Genomic DNA, 26,528 nt, shown 5'->3' with positions numbered 1-26,528 from the left:
CCTTGAACAAAGTACACTATAAGCCTCAAGGGCCTCCCTTAATCGAGACTCGGCTCCTTTCTCTAGAGCCTTCAAACAAAGTACACAATTTATTCGATATTCGAGCATTCGATGATTTTATGGTCATGACTAATGACTAACTTTAGGGCATGACTCTGATACCATGTTAGGAATCATAACTCTCCATAATGGTATGATATTGTTCAGTTTGAGCACAAGCTCTCATGGCTTTGCTTTGAACTTCCCCAAAAGACCTCGTACCAATGGAGATAGTATTCCTTAGTTATAAACTCACGATCATTCTCTAAATGAGCCAACGTCGGACTCACTCCCAAAAGAATGGCATAAAAAATAACGTGGACAGACAACAAATTTGTACAAATGATGTGGTTGAACCATTCAACAATTTTAGTATCGAAAAAACAATAAAACATGCTACTTGGCTTTATTTTAATTTTATAAAATAATTAAATAACAGAGATGTCAGTGGCATTTTCGAAATTAAAGAGATTCACCATGGTCAAAGTAGCAATCGTCTGTCCCTTTTTGCTCAACTTTTCCATCTCGGAAAAGGATGAAAAGAAGGGGCAGTTTCGAAATATATTGAAAACATGAGTGGCAAATATTGGGATGCCTCTCACGCGGGAGAGGAAGCGTGAGTGCCACGTGCGGAGGTCAGAAAGCAACGTGTAGAAGGGGCATGCAAGTAAGGGAAGAGTGAGGTAGAGAGGAAAGGAGTGCGCGTGGGCGTAGGTTACACAGTTAACGGCGGCTGGAAGAGCGAGAGTGAATAAGGCCAAAAGATAGGGTAAGGGCGTGTTTGGACGCGGGAGTGGGGCCAACGGAGAAAAAGACGTCAAATTGGAAAAAACCAGAAGGCGGAAGACCGACCGTATCGCGGTGGGTGTGAAGAGAGAAAAATCACTCACAGAGCCTACACACCCACACACCCACACACACCCCCTGCCTCTGTTTTTTTACAGAAGACCAAATTCCGTCGCTCTCTTCCTCTGTTGCGATTCTCACAGACGAAGGACACACAAATCTGTACGGTCGCAGAGCTTTAGTTTCTACCAAGTGGCTTTTGTGTGGGTTTTCTCGGCACAGGAGACATGTCCGACGACATCCCGACATCTTCCTTCTTTGTTGCTGCCTAGCTTCTCGCCAAACCCGCTTTGTCGGTCTCTCTTAATGCCATCGCTACTGTTTTCTTTCATCCCCTTCCCCATTTCTCCTCTTCTTAGTATCGCCTTTTCTTCCAATCCGTTATTGCTTCCGATGAACTGGATTCTCCATTTTTTTGTGTTTACAATCTTAGTTGCTCTCTGTTGTTTGCTGATTTTTGAATGCATGTGGAGTTTGAGATCACCGCGATGTTTGTTTTCTGATGCCTGCGCCAGGGCTGTTGTTGTTTGGTTTAAGCCTCAGTTCTTGTCCTTTTGCGGCCTTTTAGTTCTGGATTCTGCTCATATTAATGCATTTTCCATTTCTGTTGGGCTGTTCTTCCCATTCATAGCTTCATCTGAATTGGATTTGCTAATAATTACTAGTCTCCATTAGTTACCTCTGGGTTCGTTTCATTTCTTGGTGTTTCGTTCTTCTTTCAACAAGTAATTTTCATTGTCAGATATTTATAAATATGCTTATGCTGTCTTGCGTTTGGATACTCAATCGATTAAGACTTGTTGTGCTTACTTGTTTCAACTACTGGCTATGTTATGCTTATTTGTGTAATGATGTGATGCTTGATCAGCCATGAAGAATGAATTAAATAGATGAGAACAATGTGTACACTGCTTGAATATCTTGTTTGGCCTTGATTTGTGGTCACAGAGTTGTTGATGAACATGATGGCCATTCCACTCAAGAACTTTTCCCAGAAAAATCTTGATCAGGACTCTGTGCATTCAGTATTTCCATTTTCAGTTGATTGTACACCGTGGCGGAGCTCGAACGAACGGAAGATCCCATTGCCTTTGTCTGATAATACAACTCTTAAACTTGAAACTCCTCCACAGCATCATCACAAGCATTTGGGCTTTCAGTTACCAGATCAGGAGTCATCTACAGCCCATTCAATTGGTGAATCTCTGCATAAAGTGTGTACTATGGAGGTGCAAAATGCTCAAGAGCAATGCATTTCTTCTGAATCTGGTACTTGCATGCTTAGATTCCTCTGTTTATTTGTTGTTCATTATACATTTGTTTGATTAGTAGTAGTGTGGCTCAGCTCAACACTGATAACAACACTCAACTTTATCTATGTTGATTGCCCTGACCCCTTGGCACCCTTAGAATCTCAGTTAAAGAGCTGGTAGATGAACTGCCGAAGGGCTAATGTAACGACCCAAGCCCACCGCTAGCGGATATTGTCCTCTTTGGGCTTTCCCTTTCGAGCTTCCCCTTATTCTTAAAACGCGTTTGCTAGGGAGAGGTTTTCACACCCTTATAAAGAATGTTTCGTTCTCCTCCCCAACCGATGTGGGATCTCATAATCCATCCCCTTCGGGGCCCAGCGTCCTCGCTGGTACTCGTTCCCTTCTTCAATCGATGTGGGACCCTCCCAATCCATCTTCCTTCGGGGCCTAGTGTCCTTGCTAGCACACCACCTCGGGTCCACCCCTTTCGGGCCTCAGCCTCCTTGCTGGCACATTGCCTGGTGTCTGGCTTTGATACCAACTTTAATGGCCCAAGCCCACCGTAGCCAATATTGTCCTCTTTGGGCTTTCCCTTTCAAGCTTCTCCTGAAGGTTTTTAAAACGCGTCTGCTAGGGAAAGGTTTTCACACCCTTATAAAAAAATGCTTCGTTTTCCTCCTCAACCGACGTGGGATCTCACAGCTAATTCAAACTATTTGTACTCCTCAAATTTGTTCTATTCTATTTCTACTACTGCTGAAGGATATTAAAATTATGAAGGATATTTTCTGCCGTAAAAATTGTTCTGCCTACTAATTTCTCGTTATCTTTTATGTTTTCGACGTTTTGTCCAACCTGAAGTTATTCTTCGTGCTTCAGGTCAAGAGGAAAATTGTGGTGAGAGTGTGGAGAATCAGATGAAACCAATTATTTTGTTTAGCAACCCTGAATTTATGTTCAATTCTCCCCAAGTTGATGGCAGCCAGCCAATGGTAGGTTGAATTTTGTTGTTTGATTTCCGTTTCTTATTCGTTGCTAGGCTAATCTCTGTCTCTCTCGATTTTAGACTCGAGTATCATACCCGTACGTTGATCCTTACTATGGCGGGCTATTGTGCAGTGCCTACAGTCAGCAGGCTATTAATGTAAGTTTCGTACATCGATCCTTTGAACTTTTTACATTGCAAGTTGATTAATACACTGGAGCTGTCTGCATTTTATCTTCTCTTATGTGGTTCTTGATTGATGTCAATGATTTGATTCTCATAAGAATCAGGCTCAAGTAAATACCAATGTTGTTGGGATCGCACCTGCACGAGTCCCCATTCCGCACGCTCTTGCTGAAGATGGGCCCATCTATGTCAATGCCAAACAATACCATGGAATTCTTAGAAGGAGGCAGTCTCGTGCAAAGCTCGAGGCTCAAAACAGAGTCATAAGAAACCGAAAGGTATCCCTCGTGAATTTGATTCCTTTTTTCTGTGGATTTTGGACAGTTCTCATCAATAATCAATTGGAATGGAATCCTTAAACAGTTAAATATTTTTCGATGAGAAGAACTCGAACTCGGGAGCTTGAGCAAGCTTTAAGAAAATGCTGTAGTGTATTTGTTTGTGAAGTTTATATGAATGATCTGATCCTTCCTTTCAATTCTCTACTAGACAATAATATTGATTTCACTTATGCAGCCGTATCTCCACGAGTCTCGACATCTTCATGCGCTGAACAGAGTGAGGGGATCTGGTGGACGCTTTCTCAGCTCGAAAAAGAATCAATCACCTGTTCAATCAACTCCTTCGACCACCTTGAGCCAACAGATGAATACACCAGACTTCAGTACATGTATCTCTGAAACGAGCGACCGTGGTGTGAGCTCTGAGATCACCACAAGCATCTCTAATGGTTCAGTGAGGTTCGGGCGGTCGGACAGTCAGCTCTCTGCTCTCTCTTCCAGGATGGGTGGAAGAATGGAGCAGTATAGCGGAGACTTAATGCGTGGCGGAAGATAATAGAACCGTGTTATTAAACTAGACGACAGGCAAATCATCCTTGGCTTTGTTAGTTATTTATGCTTTGTGATTTCAGTTCGGAATGAGCAGAAACAAACCGACAGTAATGTACTATTGAAAACGTTGGCATGAGGGCCTTCAATAATTTGCTTGTGTTTAAAACAAACCATATTTTAGAAGCAGGTGACAATGGTTTTGGGCTTACGTGGATTTGTTTGTAATGACAATATGGCAAGGGTATTTTTGTAATCTCGACAGTGTTTTGCCTTGTTTGGAATTTCATATTCTGCGTTAATTGGCTGACACGTGTACGGAAGTACTTGATATTACCCTTTATTTACAGCCGTTTTGACTTGGCGGCATTTCTCGCCATAGAACCAAATTTTAAAAATTGATTTATAAATCCGCCAGCCAATCAGCATTTGCCACGTCTGTGGATTTGAAGCAAGAACAAATCTCAGCTCGCGCTAATGCATGGTGTATCTTTGCCGCCGGTGTTTAGAAAAAGCTAAAATGAATTATTAATTGTTTATTCGATTTAATTTAATTTTAATTTTAATTTTTTTTGTTCCCTCTCCTTTGAGAGAGAGAGAGAGAGAGAGAGAGAGGCGCCCAATCTTCAAAACCGCAACTGTAAGAACTCTCTCCTGCTACTGGATTTTCTTGGGCGTTCGGTTTTGATTTGTTGGTGCCTTTCTTCTCCATTGATAATCGACCATTGCAGAAGTGCCTTTCTTGTTCTTCTGATGCTTTTCACTCTCCGTTTCTTCTTTCTTCCGTTTTCGATTTCCATAACCATTTCTCGCTGTTTGTTTCTTCTTTTCTGAATTCAGCGGACTTGGATTCCAGAAAACATGGATGGGGGAGTAGCTTACAATCCTCGGACTGTGGAAGAGGTTTTCAGGGACTTTAAGGGCCGTCGTGCTGGAATGATTAGAGCTCTCACCACCGGTCTTGTTCAATCTCACTTTTCCTTCTCCTCCTCATCTATTTCTGTCTTTTTGTTTTCAATTTTTAGGGTTCTTCTACCAGGCTTTCATGGCCCTTTACATTTCTAGTTAATTACTCTTCTCTCTTGCCATCTTTTTGCAGATGTCGTGGAATTTTATCAGCTTTGCGACCCTGGTCTGAGCTCCATTCTTTGTATTCTTTCTATTTTACATAACTTGTGGGTTTTCGTTTACTTGCAATTGCGGTTTGATAGTCAACACTGTACTTTATGTGTGTTAATTAATATTCTTTTGAAATCTTCTCTGTGGGGTATTCTCTTGATTCGTGAATTTTTGGTAATGAAAAAACACGGTTACTTATTACTACTGATAGTGAGAGCCCCTAATTTGGTGAGATTTCAAAGAGCCACCTGCTTCACACACACACACACACACACACACACACATTGTAGCTGGAATCTGTGTTTTACCAGCTTTTTCATTAGTTATTTTCTTGGCAACATATTTAAAGACGTTGTGAAATGTGAATGATACTTTAATTTTGTTTGTAATCTCCAACTGTAGTTTCCAAGCTGGAATGTAGCAAGTTATTGTTATTGTTATTGGGACTACAGTAGCTATGAAGTTGGTGACATAAATACGTGCTTAGCTATGAATTTTCTTCGTACTTTCTGTTCTTGGCCACTCGTAGAATAAATGCAGTAAACATTGGGAACCCAATTACTTTTTTTAATAGCACTCATGTAGCTATTTCTGCTTTTATGGACATCAGTGAACATTTCAACTATTTACACAGCTGTTTCAAATTTCAGAGAAGGAAAACCTCTGCCTATATGGACTCCCTAATGAACAGTGGGAAGTTAATTTGCCTGCGGAAGAAGTACCTCCAGAGGTTCCGGAACCAGCATTGGGCATTAACTTTGCTAGAGATGGGATGCAAAAAAAGGATTGGCTATCCCTTGTTGCCGTTCATAGTGACGCATGGCTTCTTGCTGTGGCTTTCTATTTTGGTTCTAGATTTGGCTGTGATAAATCTGACAGGTACTTTCTGAACTAAATTTCCTGGCTGTCGCTGCCGCTGCCGCTGCGGCACCACAGTTGCTTGTTACTACGTGTATGGCTTCGGTTTTGAAAATACAAAAGTTGTCTCTGATATTTAAAAAGGAAAAGGAAAACAAATTATTAGTTGTGCAGAGCGGTACTCTGATGTCTGGCATATCTCTTTATTAATTATGCATCTGCCCGGTCTTTGAAGACTTCACAATATGGAGACTGACTGGTGGGCCATTAATCTTTATGTGTATAAGTGTTGCATTTTAACTGATAAATTTGGGTTAAATTGGTAAGATTATGAAGGCTTAAGTAAATCCTGTGTTTCTCTTACAAAAAGATCAAAGAAAAGTAGGCTTGGGAAAAAAGACTCAAATTCATGCATTTTGTTTCTCGAAGTGTGATAATTTTCTCTTGTTCATATCATTATTTGCTAATTTTGTAGAATTGATTCATGATTCAGGAAACGCCTCTTTACCATGATAAATGATCTGCCCACTATATTTGAGGTTGTGACGGGAAGTGTGAAGAAACAGGGAAAAGACAAGTCATTGGTTTCAAATAACAGCAGCAGCAAATCCAGGACTGGCCCAAAGGGGGTAAAAAGAATTTTCTGTATCTTATTTCATTTTCATTCGTGAACAATGACATATGTCTCAATTGAGTTGATTGATGAAGAATTTTGGACCTTAGTGCTCGCAATCAGATAGTTTGGTACCCTATGCAATTGTTCTCACTTCAAGAACAGTAAACAGAATATAAGAGAAATTTACAAAGGAAAAAGAAAAGTTGAGAAAGTATCTGGACTTGCTTCTAAATCGCTATGCAGTAAATATTAGTTTCAGAAGCAAGGCATTGATGTGCACATTATTTATTTGGAAAACTAAGTCTTTGAATTTCAATGCATTACTCCTGATGGATTTATCTACAGCTCTATATGTCCAGTCGGTTTTCGTTCTATATATGATCTTTTGACTGTATAACATTTGTTTAACTAATTTTTTTAACAAAATTACCATTATTAACAGAGAGATTCTGAATCAAGCAAGTTGTCTAATGGGTTGGCAAAAGATGAAGACGACGGACTGAATGAGGAAGCTGAGGAGGAGCACGGGGAGACCTTATGTGGGGCATGCGGAGAGAATTATGCATCGGACGAGTTTTGGATATGTTGTGACATATGTGAGAAGTGGTTCCATGGCAAGTGTGTGAAGATCACTCCTGCAAGGGCCGAACATATCAAGCAATACAAATGCCCCTCGTGCAGCAATAAGAGGGCACGGCCCTGATAATGATGGGTACCTCGTTAATTTTATTCATGTTGGATTAAGCTAACTTGTAGTCAGTCCAATATTAATCCATGTCCCCCAGGGTATGTACTAATTGCGTTGGCTGGAATCTTATTTATTCGGATAACTTACAGGCTATTAAATGTATTTTATGTAATTCCCAACTGAGATACACAGATTGTTCTATATGTGCGAACCTGTCGGCTATGGAATCTGAAACACTATAATTTATCTTGTTTAATTGTTTCTGATCTGCTTCTTATCCTGGGCTTCAGAACATAAATTTCGTTCTCACTTCCAAGGTATGTTAACTCTACTCTGGTTTTCTGCTGGTCGCTGGCTGAAAGAAGGTAGATCATTTCCTTCTTCCACCCTTAAACTCTAATATGCAAATTGTGAAGAATTGAGCGTTTTTGGACGAGGATTTAAAGATGCTTTCTGGTAATCTGACTAAGCACAGGTGAAAAAGGCACTGTTGGATGCTGTGGATTTTAATCTTGCCCTGCGCAAAGATGTTTGAGATTCTGGTTTGTTAGTCTTCGGTAATCATATCTGCAGTAGATGGAGCTGGCGTGCTATGTATTCATGGCGGAAGTATGAGAACTGAGAATGGCAAACGCTAATTCCTCGGTGGTTGATGCAACATCACGTGAAACCAGGTCCAGAACAATGCACAACCAAACCCTTGTTTTGGTTATGTAAGTTCACAACTCTCGGAAATGAAGTTTCCTCTGATGTTGAATTCTAGTTAAGGTTGTAAAACACAATAGTTTTTCATCTTTACCGATGACGGGAATGCAATTCAAATCTAAACAAGCCTTTTTTATTTATTGTGGTATATACATTTACTTCCTAACCAATCACTCTTACAGAGTTTGCCCTGTTATAGTTTACCCCCAAGGTAGTGATTCAAGCAACTTGGCATTTGATAGATGGGGGAACTGGTAGCTGAGAAGCACGTTAAAAACACCATGTCTGTTGAAAAGGTGTGTTTTTCATTCATATATCTCCCTCTCTTTATGATCTATTGCTTTATTTACTTGGTTTTATCATTCATTTATAGATGGTAGTAGAACGCTATCTATTTATTCTATATTCCCATCTTTAAGCCGTTTTTTGTACAACGAAATGATTTCAATCTGTGATTATGGAGCATCTTAAAACGAATGGTGCATACTAAGGTTATTTCCTGGGCCTTGAAATGTTTGAGGTTCTTACCATTCTTTCGGACGGTTTGAAATGATTTTTTTGGTGCTTAAAAAAGTGGGTCGAATTTCGAGAAATAAATGTTTTTAAGTACTTAAAAAGTCTTCCAAACAAGTTCTTAGTATCTCAACTCATGTGTTTCTTTTGTTTACGTTGATTCTAACATGACTGTATAGATTTTAAGCTTTGAGATTGATGATTATTTACTTGGATTCTTTTGGAATAGATGTACATACTCAATGTTATGTTATTAATGAACTTTTCAAATAGGCCCTCCTCACCGTTTCAAGTTTCTGTTTATTCGAGGTAATTAAGAGTCAAGTGGACTTAAATTTCCTAATCAGCAAAGAACTGATGCCTGATATTTGCGGGTGATCTTTCTGGCGAACATTGGACATGATCCACATTAATTGGTTAGTCTTCCGACTCTAAATGTGGGGTGAAAATGGTTGAAATATGGTTCACGCAATTATGATAAATTTTTTATTAAAAAGAAAATGAGAATTCAATGTTTTAAAACTTGAATATTTAATTAATGATATTTGAGAGACAGCTTTAAAATATTTTATTCATTTCATTTTGATGATGGGGTAACATTGTTGTTTAACAATTGTAGGTGTCATTTGCTAGCATAAGCATAACTCATAAAGGGCTCATAAAACATTTATTTTTCAAGTTGTAGATTAACCGTTGAATTTTTTTTTTTTTTCAAAATTGCTTTAAAAAAGTTAAATTTAGATCCAATTCCTTGTCGCTTTATTCTAAAAAAGTGAATTTAAAGGATGATGAGGAATTAAGAATATTTAAAAAAGAGGGATGTAGAAACATGATAAAAACCTGAGTTTTTAAATTGGATGGAGTTGGTATGAGAATCAAGTGGAAAAAATATATTCTTGGGTCAAAATAATTAAAAACATAAAATATTTATTTGGTGAAGAAAAAAAAAAAAAAAATCATCCGCCTTTGCTGTAATTGCATGTAATATGAAGGGTGAAAAGACAAATTACTTCTTCTATATGTAAATTGTAATGAATAGGGCGTTGATTTTGCATGTGCTTTTTTGGATTTCCTTTATGAGGTCTCACACACGTGCTTTTTGTTTTTGTTTTTTCTTCTTTTCATTTCCAAGTTCGGCTTAGGAATTTTTATTTTGCAGAATGTACTAAATCGAGACTGAAAATGATAGGACTTAGAAATATTTTTAAGTTTGAAAGCCAAATGAAATATTCTTTTTTTTATTGAAGCAATTGATATAGAACCTTACGTATTAGGAATTATTGTATGATATTATTCACTTTGAGTATTAGTTTTTATGCTTTTAATTTTTTTAAAATATTTCATACTAATAGAGATTATTACTTATAAATCTATGATCCCCTCCTTAATTAACCAATGTGTGACTCCCTCCCAAAAATTTTCAATACTAAGAATATAGAAAGAATGAAGAACGACGACATTGATGTTGATAGAAGAACCGATAAGCAATTACAACCTTTCAGACCTAAAATTCAGGTACGCTTCTTCCTGTATTCAGTTGATAGGGTTTAGAGTCCTTTAAGGTTAGTCCATATAATAGTTTTTCGGGTCCCAACTTTATGAGCCTTAAATCTAACTAAGTTGCCTAACCCACCGATTATAACGTTGAAATCAATACTATTTTTATCGATACAAAGATTTTTTTTTAGTGGGATTGGAAGAGGCATGGAAGGAAGTCTTTGAAGGGCACAAAGCTTGTACCAGCTCTCTTTCTCCTCTTCTATCTCCCACCTTGATGCCCTCATGCTTGACCATCCTCTTGTTCATCAGGTCATGGGTATGCAAGCTTCAGGTAGAATTTGCCGTGCATATCACCCTTTTGCTGCTTCAAACCTTCCTTCTTGTTATAGACCATCCAGATCATCGTTAGAGATACTTATAATACAAGAGATGTCTCCACGATGAAATAGATAAATTTCTTCTTGTTCCTACTAATAGAACCTAATGCCTAGGTAGAGATATATTTGGATGATGTTTCGTATATATGGTAGATGTTTGATAAAGATTTGATATAGGCATATTTGTTAGATTATACCAAATAGGTTTTAATATTTGGAAACTATACTTAGTAAATTGAAACCATATAAATATCCGTGCTCACCAATGTACTTTTTTTCTATTCTATCTTCTTACCATACCTGAAAACCTTTAGCCTACCTTCCTCATTGGATTTTCTCTCTCCTGTTCTTTGGGTTCTAGATCGTGGGTTGTTAAGCGATCCTAACAATTGATATCGATCCTAATACCTTCTTGATTTAAAAGAAAATGATGTTTTGGACTGAATTTGAAAAGAAAACAAAAAATAAGATAGAGATCGAGATTATTGAGTTTTTTTCTTTTTTTTTTTAATGTTTTTTGTAGTCCAATTTTATTTTTGTAGCAAAATTTGAGCTATAACGGTAATTTAATTAGTGAGATTGGTTAAATTGAGTGAAATAATTGGTTGAATTAAATGCTCCAGCTACAAATTCCAAATACAATTAGAATATTTATTTTAGGTTTTAGGTTGATAAATAATTATTTTTAAAATTGAATATATGCCACCTGTAAATCGTGACACAAATGAAGGTAAGGATGAGTTTGAGGCTTGAGGCGTATAATAAAATGCGCCCTTCCTCTCTTCTTTCGACACCACAATTTTGTATCTCTTCCGGCTGCCGCCGTCTCAACCTCTCCCCTCAAAATGGCCTCCTCCCTCTTCTCTTTCAATACCTCTCTCTCTCCCAAACCCTCTTCTCTCTTCCGACGCCCCCTTCGCCGGAATTCTTCCCCCCCTTTCACCATCGCCTGCCCTTCCGCCACCTCCGACTCTGCCGCCTCCCCTGTTCTCGACTCTTCCTTGCCGCTCGGACTTCAGAATCCCCAGTTCGCTTCTGTCGATATCCAAGATGACTCTCATCGCAGTCGTTCCGTTGCTGCCGACGGCGGCCGTAATTTCTCTGCCAAGTATGTGCCGTTTGGTTCTGGCTTTGATTCATCCGAATGGTACTCGCTCGACGAAATCGTTTATCGGAGCCAATCCGGCGGGCTGCTCGACGTTCAGCACAACATGGAAGCGTTGAAGGAGTTCGATGGAGCGTATTGGCGGAATCTGTTCGATTCGCGTGTAGGGAAGACGACCTGGCCGTACGGTTCCGGCGTGTGGAGCAAGAAAGAGTGGGTGCTGCCGGAGATTGACTCCAGCGACATCGTTAGCGCCTTCGAAGGAAATTCGAATCTCTTCTGGGCGGAGCGTTTTGGGAAGGAGTTTCTAGGCATGAACGATCTGTGGGTCAAACATTGCGGGATTAGCCACACCGGCAGTTTTAAAGACCTTGGAATGACTGTTTTGGTCAGCCAAGTCAACCGCCTCCGGAAAATGAATCGCCCGGTCGTCGGTGTCGGCTGCGCCTCCACTGGAGACACCTCCGCCGCTCTCTCTGCTTATTGCGCCGCCGCAGGAATTCCGTCCATTGTCTTCCTCCCGGCCGATAAGATTTCCATGGCACAATTAGTTCAGCCGATTGCAAACGGCGCTTTCGTCTTAAGCATGGACACCGATTTCGACGGCTGTATGAAATTAATCAGGGAAATCACGGCGGAGCTTCCGATTTATCTGGCGAATTCTCTCAACAGCTTGAGACTGGAAGGGCAAAAGACGGCGGCCATTGAAATCCTTCAACAGTTCGATTGGGAAGTGCCAGATTGGGTAATCATACCAGGGGGAAACCTAGGGAATATATATGCGTTTTACAAAGGGTTCCAAATGTGCAAAGAATTAGGTCTTGTGGACAAGATTCCGCGGCTGGTTTGTGCTCAAGCGGCAAATGCAAATCCGCTTTACTTATATTACAAATCTGGCTGGAAAGAGTTCTCGCCATTGAAGGCTAGCACCACTTTCGCTTCTGCAATACAGATTGGGGATCCGGTTTCCATTGACAGAGCCGTGTTTGCTTTGAAAAATTCCGGCGGAATCGTGGAAGAAGCGACGGAGGAGGAACTAATGGACGCAACAGCTCAGGCTGATTCGACGGGAATGTTCATTTGCCCTCACACAGGAGTGGCGTTAACGGCTCTGATTAAGCTGAGAAACAGGGGCGTGATCAAAGGCAGTGATCGGACGGTGGTAGTAAGCACTGCTCATGGTCTGAAATTCACTCAATCCAAGATCGATTACCACTCGAGAGCAATCCAGGGCATGGAGTGCCGATTTGCAAACCCGCCGGTGGAAGTGAAGGCGGATTTTGGGGCTGTAATGGATGTTCTTAAGGAGCATCTGTCGAGGAAGAATCCAAAAATGGAGCTATAGGCGAATGTTTCTGCCATTAAACTAATCTGCAGTGGAGCTTCGTGTCCAAGGTATCGAATACTCTGTTTTTTCAGCTTTATAGTTGTTGTTGGATGTTTGGGCTGAATTTGTGCTGTTTCTCCAAAGTTTTGTGCATACTATTTGTTTTGTTTTGTTTTGTTTGATTGTTCATCTCTTTGTTACGGTTTGATCGGAATTGGATTTGACATTTGGATGGCAGTGGCCGTTTCCGATCCAAAAGAATTAAATAGATTAGACTCAATATGCTTCTGTGGCATGCTTTGACTATGGATAACTAGGAGCGACTAAAACTTTTTAGTTTTTAATTTATTTTTATTATTTTCAAACGTTTTATACTGTATGTAATATATAAAGCAATTGAGTTGAGTGGGTAAAGAAAAAAATAAAAAGAAAAATCTCTCTGTCTACTTGTTCCTTTGACTTCTGAGATGTATGTGAATAAACTTATGGTCCACATACATTAGGTGAAAAGCTATATATGGATTGTTACGCAAGTTATCACATAAAATAAAAATAAATTTAAAAGAAAACTTCAAACCCCACCGTAAATTAAAAATATAGTATTAAATTTCGGTTGGGACGAACTCATTCAAAATTTCTTTGTACATGTTTGAGAGTGTAATAGTCTAAGCCCATTAGTCGATATTGTCATCTTTGGGCCCAGAGTAGAGTAGAGCCGTTTGTCCCATGTGTCATCATAGATTATGAGATCCCATATCGGTTGGAGGGGGGAACGAAACATTCCTTGTAAGGGAGTGGAAACCTCTTCTAGCAGACCAGCTTTAAAACTATGAGCGAGAGACCGAAAGAAAATCCAAAAAGAAAATCCAATGGATTTGGGCTAATTACAAAGAGATTTTTTAAAACTTGATCTTTTCAACTCATGTTTGTGATTAGCATGTTTAGCATGTTTGTGATTAGGGTGTGGATTGTAAGATTTGATATGCATGACAACAAGTTTTTCATGATTTCAGTCTCAGTGAGAATGTTTGTTGGAATAGATGATAGATTATTTAGTGATTTGTTGTAATAAAAAAAAAAAAAAAAAGGTGGATATCATAAGTTTCTAATGACTGCAGCAATTGGATTGGATGGTTCCTTGTAGTCAATAAAAGAGCCCATTGGATCATGGAAAAATATGAAGAGTAGCATTAGCTCATACACCCCAACATTGTTGCAAAAACAAATTAAAATCTCCATGACTCTTGCAATCAATCAATCAATCAATGTTGTTCTTGTGGGCCTTCATGAATTACGGGTCCACTTTTGATTTGGGATTCCATTCATTTTAATCATACTTAAAACTAGGAAGCTAAGAACTGAGAAGAGGAGGGGATAAGTATGGAGAAGCTGAGTGAGAGAAGCTTTGGGTCCCTATGTTATGTTGTTGGGGGTCACTGTTTTACTTGTTTGTCTCTATCTTTATACAAGTATATTTTGGTGTTTTTAACCTATAATATATATTTTTTTAAAATGACCCTAAGTGCTTTTACTTTTACGATAAGATCGATTATGAATATGAAAAAATAATAAATAAAAAATCAAAAGTAAAGATTCATATAATCTTGTTTGAAATCTTTTTGAGATTCAAATTATTCCACAAGTAAAATCAATTAAATCCAATTTGAATGACTCTAAACTATATAGAATTATAAAGAAATTTAATTATTGGCTAAAAGAAAATATAAATACTCTTTTTACAAGTTTACTATACAAATACAAACATATATAGTATTATATAGCCTTAAAATGAAACATTTGACCTTACAATAATTGGGTGCAGGTAAATATAAAAGTAAATAAAAAATCTTAAAATATATTAATGAAATACCACACCTCTAAATCATCCACCCAAATTTTGATCCAAAAATAGATTAAGCTTGATTCTCTTGTAGTGTGGCCAGAAATTGCCTCCTGAATTAATATTGGATTAATTAATATTAGGTTAATCGGTGCGATTGAGATATCTTTTCCATTTTATGATTAGGATGTATTGATTTATATGAATATGAATATGAGTTATGAGGTAGGGTCAAAAAGATGATTATCCCTTATCTAAGATTCTGTTCTTGTGGTGGGTGTGTGGCTGTGAACCAAAAAGACCCTCCAAAGCTGCCATCATTCAACCCATGGCATCTTCACAGAGACCAAGATGAGAAATGTATGCAACTTTTTTAATTTTTTTTTTAAAAGGGCTTAATTTAATTCTTCAAAAGAAAAATGAAATCACGGAACAGGAAGTTCTGAGCAAAAAAGCAGAGCAACAAAAGGAGGTTTGTGTTGGTGGGAGAACCCCAGTGGAGTACCTGCACACTACCTTACCTTACTACTTCTTCACAATGTTTCCCCAACAGACAGAGAGATTCAAGAAAGGAAAAACCCAAAAGAAGACAAATATATGCTTAATTTTGCTTTAGAATTGGAAACATAGAATCTGGGAAATTATCGTTGTAAGCAAAGAATGAAGAAAAGGGGAGAGGGGAGGGTAGTAATATATATATCTGGGCTACGGCGGAGGGCGGTTGCGCTTGTGGCCAGGCTTGGCGGCGGAGTTTCCTTCGGAGGAGGCCTCCATGGATTTGGTGAAGGAAGCAGAGAGATGGGCGTACAAATCCACAACCCTTCTGATGTTGTTGTTAAGCTCGCGAATCAAGCCCACGTTTCTGGCGAGGTTGTCGGGCATTTTGGACTCGTGATTTTGGTTAATTTCATTGATCAGCAATCTGTTTTGATCCAAAATGTTCTGAACTTGAACGAAATTCTTCTGAAATGTCTGAGCCATTTTCCCATCCATCTGCCTTCCATTCCCCATTCCTCCTGATGACAATGTCTCCCCCTCCATTAACCCAACACACCGTTCTTCTCAATATCACTTCCTATCCTGCTTCAAATATCAAATGCAAGCTTTTAGATTTAATTTCATTTAACATATGTTTTTAAAGGACTGAAACACAATCACATCTTCTTATCGGTACATACAAGCTTTCACTAACAGGCAAAATGAAGAAGAAGAAAAAGATTTTTTTCATTTTAAGGACAAGGCTTTTCTGCACATGAGACAAGAACTGTAGCAGAAATCATCACCTCCATCTCCATGGATGATGAGAGGAGAGGACAAACAAGAGAAATTATTAATGTAAAAAATGGCTTTTATTATTGTTTGATAATGAGATGTAGATAGAAAAAGCAGATCCCATTGTTCCGATTTCCATAAAAAGGAACTCTTTTAATATACTGAGAGCATACCCACGTACAGCTCAGAGCTCCAAGGAAGAATCTCTTCATACACTCAAAAACCAGTCCAATGAAGCACAGACACCATTATTGATCTAATCTAATATTCTATATTTCTAATAAAGATATCCGAAATTTGTGATACAAAGACAAACTACTTAAAACAATAAAAGCAGGCAACCCAACCCATTTAAGCAAAATCTGTATAGGTTCAAATTTGGACAAACCAAAAGAAATCTAGGAACAATCTGAAATTGTTTTCAGAATAGTAAAGGGAGTAAGAGGGGAACAAAATTTAATGACTGCAGCTACCTAGGGACAGCAAAATAAATAAATAAATAAATAAAATGAAAACCAAAAACACAGAAACTCACAACTTTTCTTTTCTTTTCTTTTCTTTTCTTTTCTTTTTAGTTCTGTAAGAAAGAATAAGACCCCAGGAAGCCATCGGCAAAAAGAGAAGCTCCCAGTGGAATTGAAATGAAGGGAAGGTCGGCTGGGGGAAAAGTGGTCTTGTTTTCTCGGATTATTTATGCAATTATTATAAATTTTGAAGTAGGTCTCAAAATAAAATAAAAGAAAGTGAAGAAGGAAGGAAGAAATAAAAGAGAGATTAGAAAATGGGTAAAAATAAAGTTGGAAATACCTTCAAAATCTGAAACATTATATTTTGAGGAAGAGAAAGAGTGAGTCTGAATCCCGAGGAGCAGTGGAAAAAGATGGCCGATTGAATCGAATCTCCGGAACAGACAGACACCTCTTCTGTAATTTCTGAGAAATCTAGAGAAAGAGAGAGATGGACAAATAAATAAAAATAAAAGACAGAGAATATATATAGATTTTATTGAAACTTTATAACCAAAAATCCCACCAGTTATTTCGCATTTATTATTTCCATTTCTGCTACTGCTTCTTGTTCATCAAATTAGGAGGGGATTGCTTCTGTGTTTTTTGTTTTTTCTTTTTTTATTCAGATCCCAATCTTGACTTTCCCAAATTCCAAATTCCAAATTCCCACAATATTTCCTCCAAGGACTTTCACGTCACTCCCCCCACTCCCTAATTTAATGCATTTGTTTGTAATATCTTCTTTTGCAAAGGGGAAATTTAAAAGTGGTTTGGCTTTCTTTAATTGTCGTATCCAGTGAACCAACGCAGATGGGATACATTTTACCTTTTTCCTACTGTCAAACATTTAATTATTTCTTTCTTTGTTTCATTATTATTAGAATATATTATGAATTGTGTCTCGAAACTCCAATTTCGAGGTCCTTTCTGGGTTCCCATCAGTAATTTCACGCTATTTATTTTAGGCTTTCAACATGAGAGAGATTTCGCAATATTGGCAGGAGGTGTACACTAATAAAGATCCTCCAAAAGAGGAGTTAGCAAATGACAAGTAATTTTGGTGCTGACCAATTTGTGGAGCCAAGCAACCCAAAGGAATTTCACCATTGAAACGCAATTCAATTCATAAATAGTAAAAAGACAATTCTAAGATTCTTAATCACTATGTTAAGACAACAATAAAGGCAACCTTTTTAGTTCAATTTCTAAATAGTTGATTCCTAGTTGCGTTTCTACCGTGTGTCCATTTAGAATCTGATTCCACAGCAGAAAGTTAAGGTATTCTCTTATTTGTTTCTAAGACAAAAGACAATACTCACATACCACTACGTATCGCTCTCTAGGAAGATTCATACAAAACACCCAATAAAAAATTGCTTCAACCCAAATATGTCAACAATAAAGTTTACCGAAAAAAAAAAAAAATTGTTAGCATGGTTAGTAACTATCCGTAAAAAAAAAAAATGTTAAATTATGAATTAAAAAATATCTCAATCTACCTAAAATTAGGAAGAAATCTAAACCTTAATATTATTGACTAACAAGAATACATAAATAAATAAATAAATATTATATATTGCATAATAAATATGGAAGTGACTTGTAATTCGATAATGAATTAGTTGGGACAAGCTAAAGAGAGAATTTTGAGGAAAATATTGACAATTATTCATTTATAATTTAAGCCTTTTTAAGGCTGAAAGTCGACTTCAATCAAATATATATATATATATATATATATAATTTGGGTTTAAGAAAGTTGGGAAGTGAAGGAATTGATAATTATTGGAGAAGAATGAGGAGATTTAGGAAAAAGGGGAAATGGGATTGGAGAGTGGGATTGGGTTGTTTTCAGTGACTTTGGGGATACGATATAAACAAACAAAGGGCTTTCGCTTTCTGTGGGTGTGCTCTTCATTTTTATTTTTGGGATTTCATCTTTAGTATGGCCGTTCGTAGGTCCTACTTATTGAAATCTTAGCAATTTTGAATCAATAATGCCGTTTGAGAACCATGTCCTTTTCTTTTCTGTTCTATAAAACAAAAATCATATAATTCTTAATAATTAGTTTTGGTTTTCAAATTTTTTTTAAAAATTAGAGAAGTGAAGAGATGTTTTAGAGAGAAAGATGTGTGAAAACATGGAATTTTTTTTTTAGAGAGATAGACTCAAATGTTTATAGATAGAAGTTAAACATGGTAAACTTAGAAACAAGAAAAAAAAAAAAAACCCCAAATTTTGAAACAATGGATGTATAACCTTTTGCTTGCTTCAACATCTAGTAAAAATACATAGTACCTTCACGACGCATCTTCTCTTCCTCCCTTGTACACGCATTCACACTTCTTTCCTCCCTCTCTCACGTCCCTAGACCCTAAAGAGATGGAGGATAAGTGGCCACTTGCTAGCCAAAAAACATGAAAAACGAAAGGGGGTGACAATTAATAGAAAAAACGTGAACGGGTAGGATTTTGCAGGGCTAGTTCAAGATAAAGAGGGTGAAAGAGAGAGAAAGAGTTCAAGAGAAAAAGAGCGAGAATTTTTCTTGAATTTTGTGTACGTGTGCCCAACGAGCGCAAGGAAAAAGGAAGAAGCACGAGCACGAAGGGAGAAAGAAGCACAAGAGACAAGAGAGGGAGTTGTTGAGGATTGTTGGAAGAGAAGTCCCACATCGACTAATTAAGGGGTTGATCATATGTTTATAAGTAAGGAATATATCTCCATTCAAATGAAGCCTTTTGGAGAAATCAAAAGAATAACCATAAGAGCTTATGCACAAAGTGGACAATATCATACCATTATGGAGGGTATGTGATTCCTAACATGGTATCAGAGTCATGCCCTTAACTTAGTCATGTCATTAGAATCCTAAAATGTCGAACAAAGAAGTTGTGAGTCTCGAAGGTGTAGTCAAAAGTAACTTAAGTGTCGAACAAAGAGTGTATTTTATTCAAGGGCTCTAAAGGAGTAGAGTCTCGATTAAAGGGAGGCTATTCGAACGATTCATAGGCCTCAGGGGAGGTTCTATGATGTACTTTGTTCAAGGAGAGGAGGATTGTTGAGGATTTTTGGGAGAGGAGTCTTACATCGGCTAATTAAGGGGTTGATCATAGGTTTATAAGTAAGAAATATATTTTCATTGGTACGATACCTTTTGGAGAAACCAAAAGTAAAACCATGAGAACTTATGTTCAAAATAGATAATATCATCTCATTACGGAGTGTCCTTGATTCCTAACCGGAGAGAGCGAAGGTATTATGATATTACCTTGCTAGCAAAATGTTATAAATCCTTATTTTCAAAATTCAGGTGGTATTCCATTTGGTCCCAAATTTTGGTTCTTTCATAAATAAATAAAAAAAATAAAATAAAATAAAAACTCAAAATCACTTGGAGAAAATTAGATAAAGATGTGTTAGAGAGCATATTTATTGGGCTTCATAAGAAAATCAATTACAGAACAAAGAAATAAAAGTTTTAAGTGATAGGGAAACAGATCAATTTTAGAGAGAAAATGGTTAAATAAAATATAAACTTAGAGAAAGACAGTACAGTTAAGAATTGACAATACATTAAAGAAATAAAAATAAATGTGAAAAATAAAGAAAAGTTGTAGTGAAAGTAAATTTAGAGAGAGGAAATTTAAGAAAACTACTTCTCTTGAAACAAAAAAAAACTCAAAAAATATTTTTTAAAAGCATAAAACAAAAAAACAGATCTATTTACCAAATCACTCTATTTTTTTTTTTATGAACAACAAAAACAAAAACAGTAAATAGAAAATGAAGTAAACGGACCTTTAAAATTAAGTCCACTATTTATTACTATTTTGTTTCTTATTTTCCATTTTTATTTAAACTTATAGTAGCTACTTCAAAATTAATTTTTTAAAAACTAAATGGTAGTTCTTCTTCTTCTTATTTTTTTAATATACATTTTTAAAAATTAATTAATTAATTAATTATTTTTTTTTTTATCCTCTTCCGATTAAAGAATAAAATCAGGGGTGGAAAAACACATGAAGGATAATATTGCAGGAGATAAAGAAAGAAAGAAAGAAAGAAAGAAAGATGATTCTCACCTTTGGGTATAATGCAGGGGAGAAACTTGAAGTGGCCATCCATCGTCAGAAAGAGCCTGCTTCCACCCAGAATCATAATCACATCCAAACGAGGAAGTCTCATTCCCAGAAGCTTTACAGGTTCCTCTTCCATAGTGTACTTCACTTCTAAGCGCACATTTTCAGCCATTATTCAACCCTATCAAAACAAGAACTAACACTTTTACTAATCAACTTCTAAAAAATAAAAAAATAAATAAAAAAAAGCGGAAAATCTGAAGTAACCCAACAAAGAACAGAAATGAAAATCAAAGAAACAGAAAGGAAAGAACCCAACCCAAATGGGCAAGAGAAGAGGAGACAAAGGTTATTGAAATCATTGGCCTTTATAGATTGAAAGATGAGCAGCAGAGCAAGAACAGCAGTGGAAGCCATAGCCCTCCAACGATCACATATCAGAGAAATGGCCATGTTCCTTTTTTCTTTTTTCCGGTTCCATTAGTTGTGGTTTTTCTCCGATATAATCATATCGGAGTTCAAAAGAGAATAAAATCCAACATTCATTAAAAATTTTGGCTCATTTTCCTCTTAATTAACCAACTTGAACTAATCCGGAGGGAAATAGAAAAGATATAACTTTTCAATTATTTTTTAAGTTTAAAATGGCATGTCATCCCTTACAATAATAAAAAAGTACTTCATATTGAAAAAATTGTTTTTCATAGCTCTGTGTTTTCATCAAAAAAAGATGTTGTAATCAATTAATGAAAGTACTCATACTACATTGAAAAAAATTTCTATGGGTACTACACATTAATTAAATGCCATTCCATCATCTTTTTTAAAATCAAGTGGAGTTCACTGTTATCCAAAAAAGAATTATAAAGTCAAAAGTGTAGTATGAACAACGTGATTATCATACCTAGAAAGTTTTTATTGATTAAAAATAAGAATCCTGCATTGATTGATTATTATTTGTTTTATTAAACAAAAGAAAAAAGAGAGAGAGAGAGAGAAAAAACATCACCTAATTTGTTTAGTGTCCAAGATGCAAGAGGAAAGGAAGTTTTATGCCTCTGCAGGAATCCTTTTGAATGCACATACTCTATTCTCTTAATCTTCAAGAGGAAAAGGAAAACCTATGAGACAAGAAACTACAACTCAAGCATGAAAGAGCTCTCAAAACATTTAATAATAGCAGAGACTGACATGGACATGGAATATGGTAAACCACTAGAAGTGATGCTTACTCTTCCACATTCGATTACCCAACATTATGCATCAGTTAACCTTGTCATCTGTCACTTGCATCAAAAAACATTACCTTCATGTACAAACAAAATATTGTACATATTCAAAATAAATAGAAGTTTTCACACGACTAAACCTAAGAAGTGAAATGGTAACCATTTTCACCGTTAAATATCTTTTAATAGGAGGACTACTTCGTGATTGAAGAAGATTTGAGAGCTAACAATGGTCAGAAATTTAGTTCATATGATCATAAACAAAAAAACTTGTCGGACCAAGGCCATAAGGAATATGTGGTTCTAATGGATTTTTTTCTTTAAGAAAATTCAGGGTACCAAGATGTACCATGATTTCCTCATGAAAAAGTTTCCTGTCGGAAGCTATCAGAGATGAAGCTGGGAGAAAAAGCTCCGCTGAACAGAAGCCATCCATATTAGGAATCATGAACTTCCATATAATGGTATGATATTGTCCATTTTGAGCCTAAGCTCTCATGACATTACTTTTAGTTTTCCCCAAAGGTCTCATAGCAATGAAGATGTATTTCTTACTCTTTAATTAGCCGATATGGGACTCCTCTTCCAACAATCCTCCCCTCAAAGTATACCATAGAGCCTCTCATAAGGCCTATGGAACCCTCAAATTGCCTCCTCTTAATTGAGGTTCGACTCTTTCTCTGGAGCCCTCGAACAAATTACACCGTTTGTTCAACACTTGAGTCACTTTTGACTACACCTTCGAAGCACATAATTTCTTTGTTCGATATTTGAGGATTTTATTGACATGACTAAGTTAAGGGCATGATTCTGATACCATGTTAGAAATCACGAACCTCCACTATGGTATAATATTGTCCACTTTGAGCATAAGCTCTCATGGCTTTACCTTTGATTTTCCCAAAAAATCTCATACCAATGGAGATATATTCATTACTTATAAATCCATGATCAACTCCTTAATTAGCCGAGATGGAACTCCTCTTCCAACAATCCTCAACATAAATCCCAAATAAGACCCTTCATCCGTGATTAGTCACTAACAACATTCTATCATTAAATAAGGCCTTTGCCTTTTAACGGTTTACCACAAAGGAGAAAATAGATAGTGTTCTTCAATGAGCAGAGCAGTCATCATAATATCAACATGCCAGAGAGAATTAAGGTCGAATCGCATTTATAGTAACTGAAATATTCCAATTTTGGTAACTGCATTCCATAAGAAAATTATTATTGTTCTAATACGATTTGGCCCCAAAGAGTTAATGTGTTGGTTAGCTTTCAAAATTATGGGGGATACTTGTAGAAATATCACTTGAATGTACTCATACGACTAAAACTAAAAGTTAAAAACAGTACATCATTCTCAATGTTGAATTATTAAACGAGGATTTTAATACGATCTAAAATGATTAGAGAGCTAAATGTGAGGAAAATTTGTATTAATTCATTAACATCTTCACTAAACAGGTCAAGCACAAAACAGACTACAGACATAACAAGCGATAAACATCGAGAGATGACGGACCAGTGAGAACAGCAATACAAGAAAAATAAGATGCGGCAAGGTAAACCAGTTATAATAATTGGTGGCTGCATCAGGCTATCTTTTTTGTTAATCCAAATTCGACTATGTAAACCTCATAATGCAACAAAGTTCAGAATGCTAAACACAACCAAGAAAGAAAAAAGCTGGCAAGAAAATCTTGAAGTAATTGATTAACACTGAAAACAAATATTTTATTATATATTTTCTAAGGGAAAAAAAGCTCATCACCGGATTTTCTTTATGGCCAAGATGCGAAGAAAGTGAAGAAATCCTGTTGAATGCACTTACTCAAGTCTTCTGATCTTCAAGAGAAAAAGGGAAACAATTGAGACAAGAAACAACAAGTCAGCCATGGAAGAGGTCTAGAAACATTTAATATGATATACCACCGTAACTAATGCTTAGACATTGGAACATGATCTATCCAAATCCTTCAGCCCCCGTCTATGTTAACACCTTGAGAAGAAACAAAGTACAAAAGTTACAAACAAAGTGCGTAACTGAACCAGAAACTTGCCATAGAAATTTTCGGTTTCCACCAACCGAATGCAGTGCACTGCATCCTAGAGAGACTTGTTCAAGATGAGCACGCCAACAAAAAATAGGGCCAAGCTAAAACTATCTCGACAAGCATCCCACCAATTGAGTTGAAAGACACTAATGAAACTAAATAAAATCATTTCAATGACAGAAATTTTCTCAAATATTTTGATTTGTGTGCAACAATAAATATGGTATATATCTATATGAAAGGAGCCATTAGCGTTATACAACAAACCACTAAGAAGAAGTTCTCAACACTAAGAAAAAACTTTATATTGATACATTTGTTTATCTTTTCGAGAAAAAAGAAAAATCATCCCCTAATTTTGCTTTATGTCCATGATGCATGAGGAAAGTATCAGGTTATCAGTTCTTGCGGCCTTCAAGATAACAGTGAAACTGAATGAGAAGAAACTACTAATCACGAAATGTCTATCTTGCTCACTCTGTTAGAAGATATATTCAGCAGAGTTATCGACTATGTCTACAAGATATGTTTTACCCATGTCCAGGCATTGGATGTAATTGCGAACAAAATTTGGTCCATGAGCAACGATGAAATAACATTCGCATGAATACAACAGCCAGAAATTAAGTCCACTATTTGCATGAGGCCTAAAGGATGAGCAAGTTCATTTATCATGCCAAATACTACATATAGTCAAATATCTAGATTGTAAGAAAATATCTTGGTGCTGATCAAACCCAAGAATTACACGGAGATTTTATCACTCGGGGGAAAACGTAAGTTTAATACAAAACGTAAAAGCAGTAGTCTAAGATGAAAAAGATGGATTCAGGCGAACCTTCAACCACAGAACGATCGCCTCCAAAAAGTCGATAGCGATCATCATCATTTGGGCCTCAATTGGGCTTACTGTTAACTATATTACATCGGCCATCAAGTATAGTTCATACTCTAGTGATCTTCAACAGAAAATAGACAGAATATATATCATACACAAACATGACAGCAATAGACCAGGAAGACTATTAGAGAATGGACGTCGGAAACTCACTCGAGCATTCTGAAGACGGCTTGAGGAAGAGACTCTGGATGGGAGAAGACGCGGGAGACTCAACCGAGAGCACAGATCTTCACTCGACGAACCGACTCTGCTTAGAACTTAGAAGAAGACGCCGGAAGGAAATTTGCGACCTCCTTGTCGAAGATTGTAGCACAACTAAACTGTAGATCCAAATGTAACAAGAACTTCATAAAACATCAAAACCCAGCTAAAATCGCATTGTTTATCAGACATAGTGGTAAGTTTCATGGCTTCAGTTCGCCAAAATAAGAGCATTTCGTGGTTTTCTCTAGCACTATTTGTGTATTGAAGAGTGTGTAAATTGAAGTCGCACGAACAAAAGCAAACTTATTGTAACAAATCTATTTTATTTCAATTTCTAAAATTCATAAATTTATACGTATTAGGGCGTAAACAGTTCAATTTTTTTTGGCCTAGGAGTAATATTTGGAATATTGTATTGACATTTTAGGGGCCTTGGAAGAGTGTCCGTGCGTTACTTTAAAAGTAACGGACAGGATTAGCGGGTGATTGATTTTAGAAGCAGAGAATCGGAAACCCTAGCACGTCCCCGTCGCCCAAATTCTCTGATACTCATTTCACTTTTGGGGATAAAATGCTATCACTTGCACTCCGTACGATCTCCATGCTTCCTTCCAGTTCTAGGCATCTCCGCCTCCGCCCAAACCATCGCCCCTCCTTCAGGCCCTTCTCCGTCAACATGTCTACACACACTACGCCAATCGAACACGTCGTCCTCTTCAAGGTTAAAGATGGCGTCGATTCCTCTAAGGTAAACGACATGCTCACTGGCCTCAATTCCTTAACCTCCCTCGAACAAGTCCTCCATCTCACCGCCGCCCCCGTCCTCCGCAACTGCTCCTCCGCCTCCAACTTCACTCACCTCCTTCATAGCCGCTACCCTTCCAAGGAGGATCTCTCCAGCTACTCCGCCCACTCCGCCCACGTGGATGTTGTCAAGCAATTTGTTCTTCCTATCTGCGATGACATCATGGCCGTCGATTGGGTCGCCGATGCTTTGCAAGGCCCCGTTGCCGCACCTCCTGGCTCTGCCCTTAGAATCACCTTCCTCAAACTCAAGGAGAATCTGGCGGAGGAAGTTAAGAACGAGATCTTGGAGGTCATCGCAGGTCTGAGGGAGAAATTGGGGCCCAATGTCCAGTTGACAGTGGGCGAGAACTTTTCCCCGGGCAGAGCCAAGGGGTATTCGATCGCTTCGATTGCCATTTTCCCGGGGCCGAAGGAGTTGGAAGCGGCGTCTTCAGACCCAGAAATGGTTGAATTGCATAAAGAGAAGGTCAGGGAGCATTTGGAGAGTGTGATTGTGGTGGATTACGTGGTTCCGCCAGCGCAAACCGCGAGTCTCTAATCCCATCTATGATTGTCGCTACAAATTTTTGATGAACGATGTTGTGTTGAAATTGAATAAAAGCGTCCACCGTGATGTATGAAATTGTAGCATTCCGATGTTTTTGAGTTTCTGCTCTAGTTTGTTACTCGCCGCCTTGGC

The 26,528-nt window shown here is 37.4% G+C and overlaps 6 protein-coding genes and 1 long non-coding RNA gene across 18 annotated transcripts; 4 read left to right on the top strand and 3 right to left on the bottom strand.

Moving 5' to 3' along the window:
• Nucleotides 1–891: 891 nt before the first annotated feature.
• LOC111450712 (nuclear transcription factor Y subunit A-3-like) lies at nucleotides 892–4,415 on the top strand. Of its 4 annotated transcripts, none has more exons than XM_023090961.1 (6): nucleotides 892–1,177; nucleotides 1,834–2,154; nucleotides 3,018–3,130; nucleotides 3,205–3,282; nucleotides 3,408–3,587; nucleotides 3,826–4,415. In XM_023090961.1, exons 2-6 carry the CDS (start codon nucleotides 1,842–1,844, stop codon nucleotides 4,144–4,146), a joined length of 1,005 nt encoding a protein of 334 aa, XP_022946729.1. In that variant the 5' UTR covers nucleotides 892–1,177; nucleotides 1,834–1,841; the 3' UTR covers nucleotides 4,147–4,415. The 4 variants fall into 4 exon arrangements, with proteins under 4 accessions (XP_022946729.1, XP_022946730.1, XP_022946728.1 ...); XM_023090962.1 differs by having other exon boundaries at nucleotides 892–1,181; XM_023090960.1 differs by lacking the exon at nucleotides 892–1,177 and adding an exon at nucleotides 1,197–1,453 and having other exon boundaries at nucleotides 3,414–3,587.
• Nucleotides 4,416–4,703: 288 nt separating this feature from the next.
• Nucleotides 4,704–7,697, top strand: LOC111450718 (PHD finger protein ALFIN-LIKE 4-like). Of its 4 annotated transcripts, none has more exons than XM_023090974.1 (6): nucleotides 4,704–4,779; nucleotides 4,980–5,097; nucleotides 5,239–5,271; nucleotides 5,909–6,137; nucleotides 6,610–6,745; nucleotides 7,175–7,697. In XM_023090974.1, exons 2-6 carry the CDS (start codon nucleotides 5,001–5,003, stop codon nucleotides 7,433–7,435), a joined length of 756 nt encoding a protein of 251 aa, XP_022946742.1. In that variant the 5' UTR covers nucleotides 4,704–4,779; nucleotides 4,980–5,000; the 3' UTR covers nucleotides 7,436–7,697. The 4 variants fall into 4 exon arrangements, with proteins under 4 accessions (XP_022946742.1, XP_022946743.1, XP_022946740.1 ...); XM_023090972.1 differs by having other exon boundaries at nucleotides 4,751–4,853; XM_023090973.1 differs by lacking the exon at nucleotides 4,704–4,779 and adding an exon at nucleotides 4,780–4,872.
• A 3,349-nt stretch (nucleotides 7,698–11,046) lies between these two features.
• LOC111450711 (threonine synthase, chloroplastic-like) lies at nucleotides 11,047–14,419 on the top strand. 3 transcript variants are annotated; one of them, XR_002711862.1, is made up of 2 exons: nucleotides 11,047–13,015; nucleotides 14,066–14,419. XR_002711862.1 is itself a non-coding variant. In XM_023090957.1 (1 exon), exon 1 carries the CDS (start codon nucleotides 11,361–11,363, stop codon nucleotides 12,963–12,965), a length of 1,605 nt encoding a protein of 534 aa, XP_022946725.1. In that variant the 5' UTR covers nucleotides 11,047–11,360; the 3' UTR covers nucleotides 12,966–13,242. The 3 variants fall into 3 exon arrangements, 1 of the variants encoding a protein (XP_022946725.1); XR_002711861.1 differs by having other exon boundaries at nucleotides 14,036–14,419; XM_023090957.1 differs by lacking the exon at nucleotides 14,066–14,419 and having other exon boundaries at nucleotides 11,047–13,242.
• Nucleotides 14,420–15,371: 952 nt separating this feature from the next.
• LOC111450723 (protein ELF4-LIKE 3-like) lies at nucleotides 15,372–17,267 on the bottom strand. Of its 2 annotated transcripts, none has more exons than XM_023090980.1 (3): nucleotides 17,092–17,267; nucleotides 16,867–17,000; nucleotides 15,372–15,870 (listed from the first exon to the last, which is right to left on the bottom strand). In XM_023090980.1, exon 3 carries the CDS (start codon nucleotides 15,826–15,828, stop codon nucleotides 15,493–15,495), a length of 336 nt encoding a protein of 111 aa, XP_022946748.1. In that variant the 5' UTR covers nucleotides 15,829–15,870; nucleotides 16,867–17,000; nucleotides 17,092–17,267; the 3' UTR covers nucleotides 15,372–15,492. The 2 variants fall into 2 exon arrangements, with proteins under 2 accessions (XP_022946748.1, XP_022946747.1); XM_023090979.1 differs by having other exon boundaries at nucleotides 15,372–15,867; nucleotides 17,092–17,264.
• A 1,602-nt stretch (nucleotides 17,268–18,869) lies between these two features.
• LOC111450794 lies at nucleotides 18,870–21,529 on the bottom strand. The gene is made up of 3 exons (XM_023091093.1): nucleotides 20,900–21,529; nucleotides 20,652–20,822; nucleotides 18,870–18,943 (listed from the first exon to the last, which is right to left on the bottom strand). The coding sequence occupies exons 1-3, from the start codon at nucleotides 21,099–21,101 to the stop codon at nucleotides 18,870–18,872; spliced, it is 447 nt and encodes a 148-aa protein (XP_022946861.1). The 5' UTR covers nucleotides 21,102–21,529.
• Nucleotides 21,530–21,654: 125 nt separating this feature from the next.
• On the bottom strand, nucleotides 21,655–25,358 carry LOC111450726. Of its 3 annotated transcripts, none has more exons than XR_002711866.1 (6): nucleotides 24,989–25,358; nucleotides 24,776–24,896; nucleotides 23,813–23,882; nucleotides 23,655–23,728; nucleotides 21,840–21,954; nucleotides 21,655–21,748 (listed from the first exon to the last, which is right to left on the bottom strand). It is a non-coding gene; the product is annotated as an uncharacterized LOC111450726 (long non-coding RNA). The 3 variants fall into 3 exon arrangements; XR_002711867.1 differs by having other exon boundaries at nucleotides 21,655–21,769; nucleotides 21,881–21,954; XR_002711865.1 differs by having other exon boundaries at nucleotides 21,881–21,954.
• Nucleotides 25,359–25,443: 85 nt separating this feature from the next.
• LOC111450717 (stress-response A/B barrel domain-containing protein UP3-like) lies at nucleotides 25,444–26,516 on the top strand. Its single transcript, XM_023090971.1, has one exon. It carries the CDS (start codon nucleotides 25,614–25,616, stop codon nucleotides 26,385–26,387), a length of 774 nt encoding a protein of 257 aa, XP_022946739.1. The 5' UTR covers nucleotides 25,444–25,613; the 3' UTR covers nucleotides 26,388–26,516.
• Nucleotides 26,517–26,528: the final 12 nt, after the last annotated feature.

The sequence above is a fragment of the Cucurbita moschata genome, unplaced genomic scaffold (genome assembly GCF_002738365.1).
Source record: "Cucurbita moschata cultivar Rifu unplaced genomic scaffold, Cmos_1.0 Cmo_Scf00012, whole genome shotgun sequence".
Classification (NCBI taxonomy): domain Eukaryota; kingdom Viridiplantae; phylum Streptophyta; class Magnoliopsida; order Cucurbitales; family Cucurbitaceae; genus Cucurbita; species Cucurbita moschata.
This window is presented reverse-complemented; position numbering and strand designations above follow the sequence as displayed.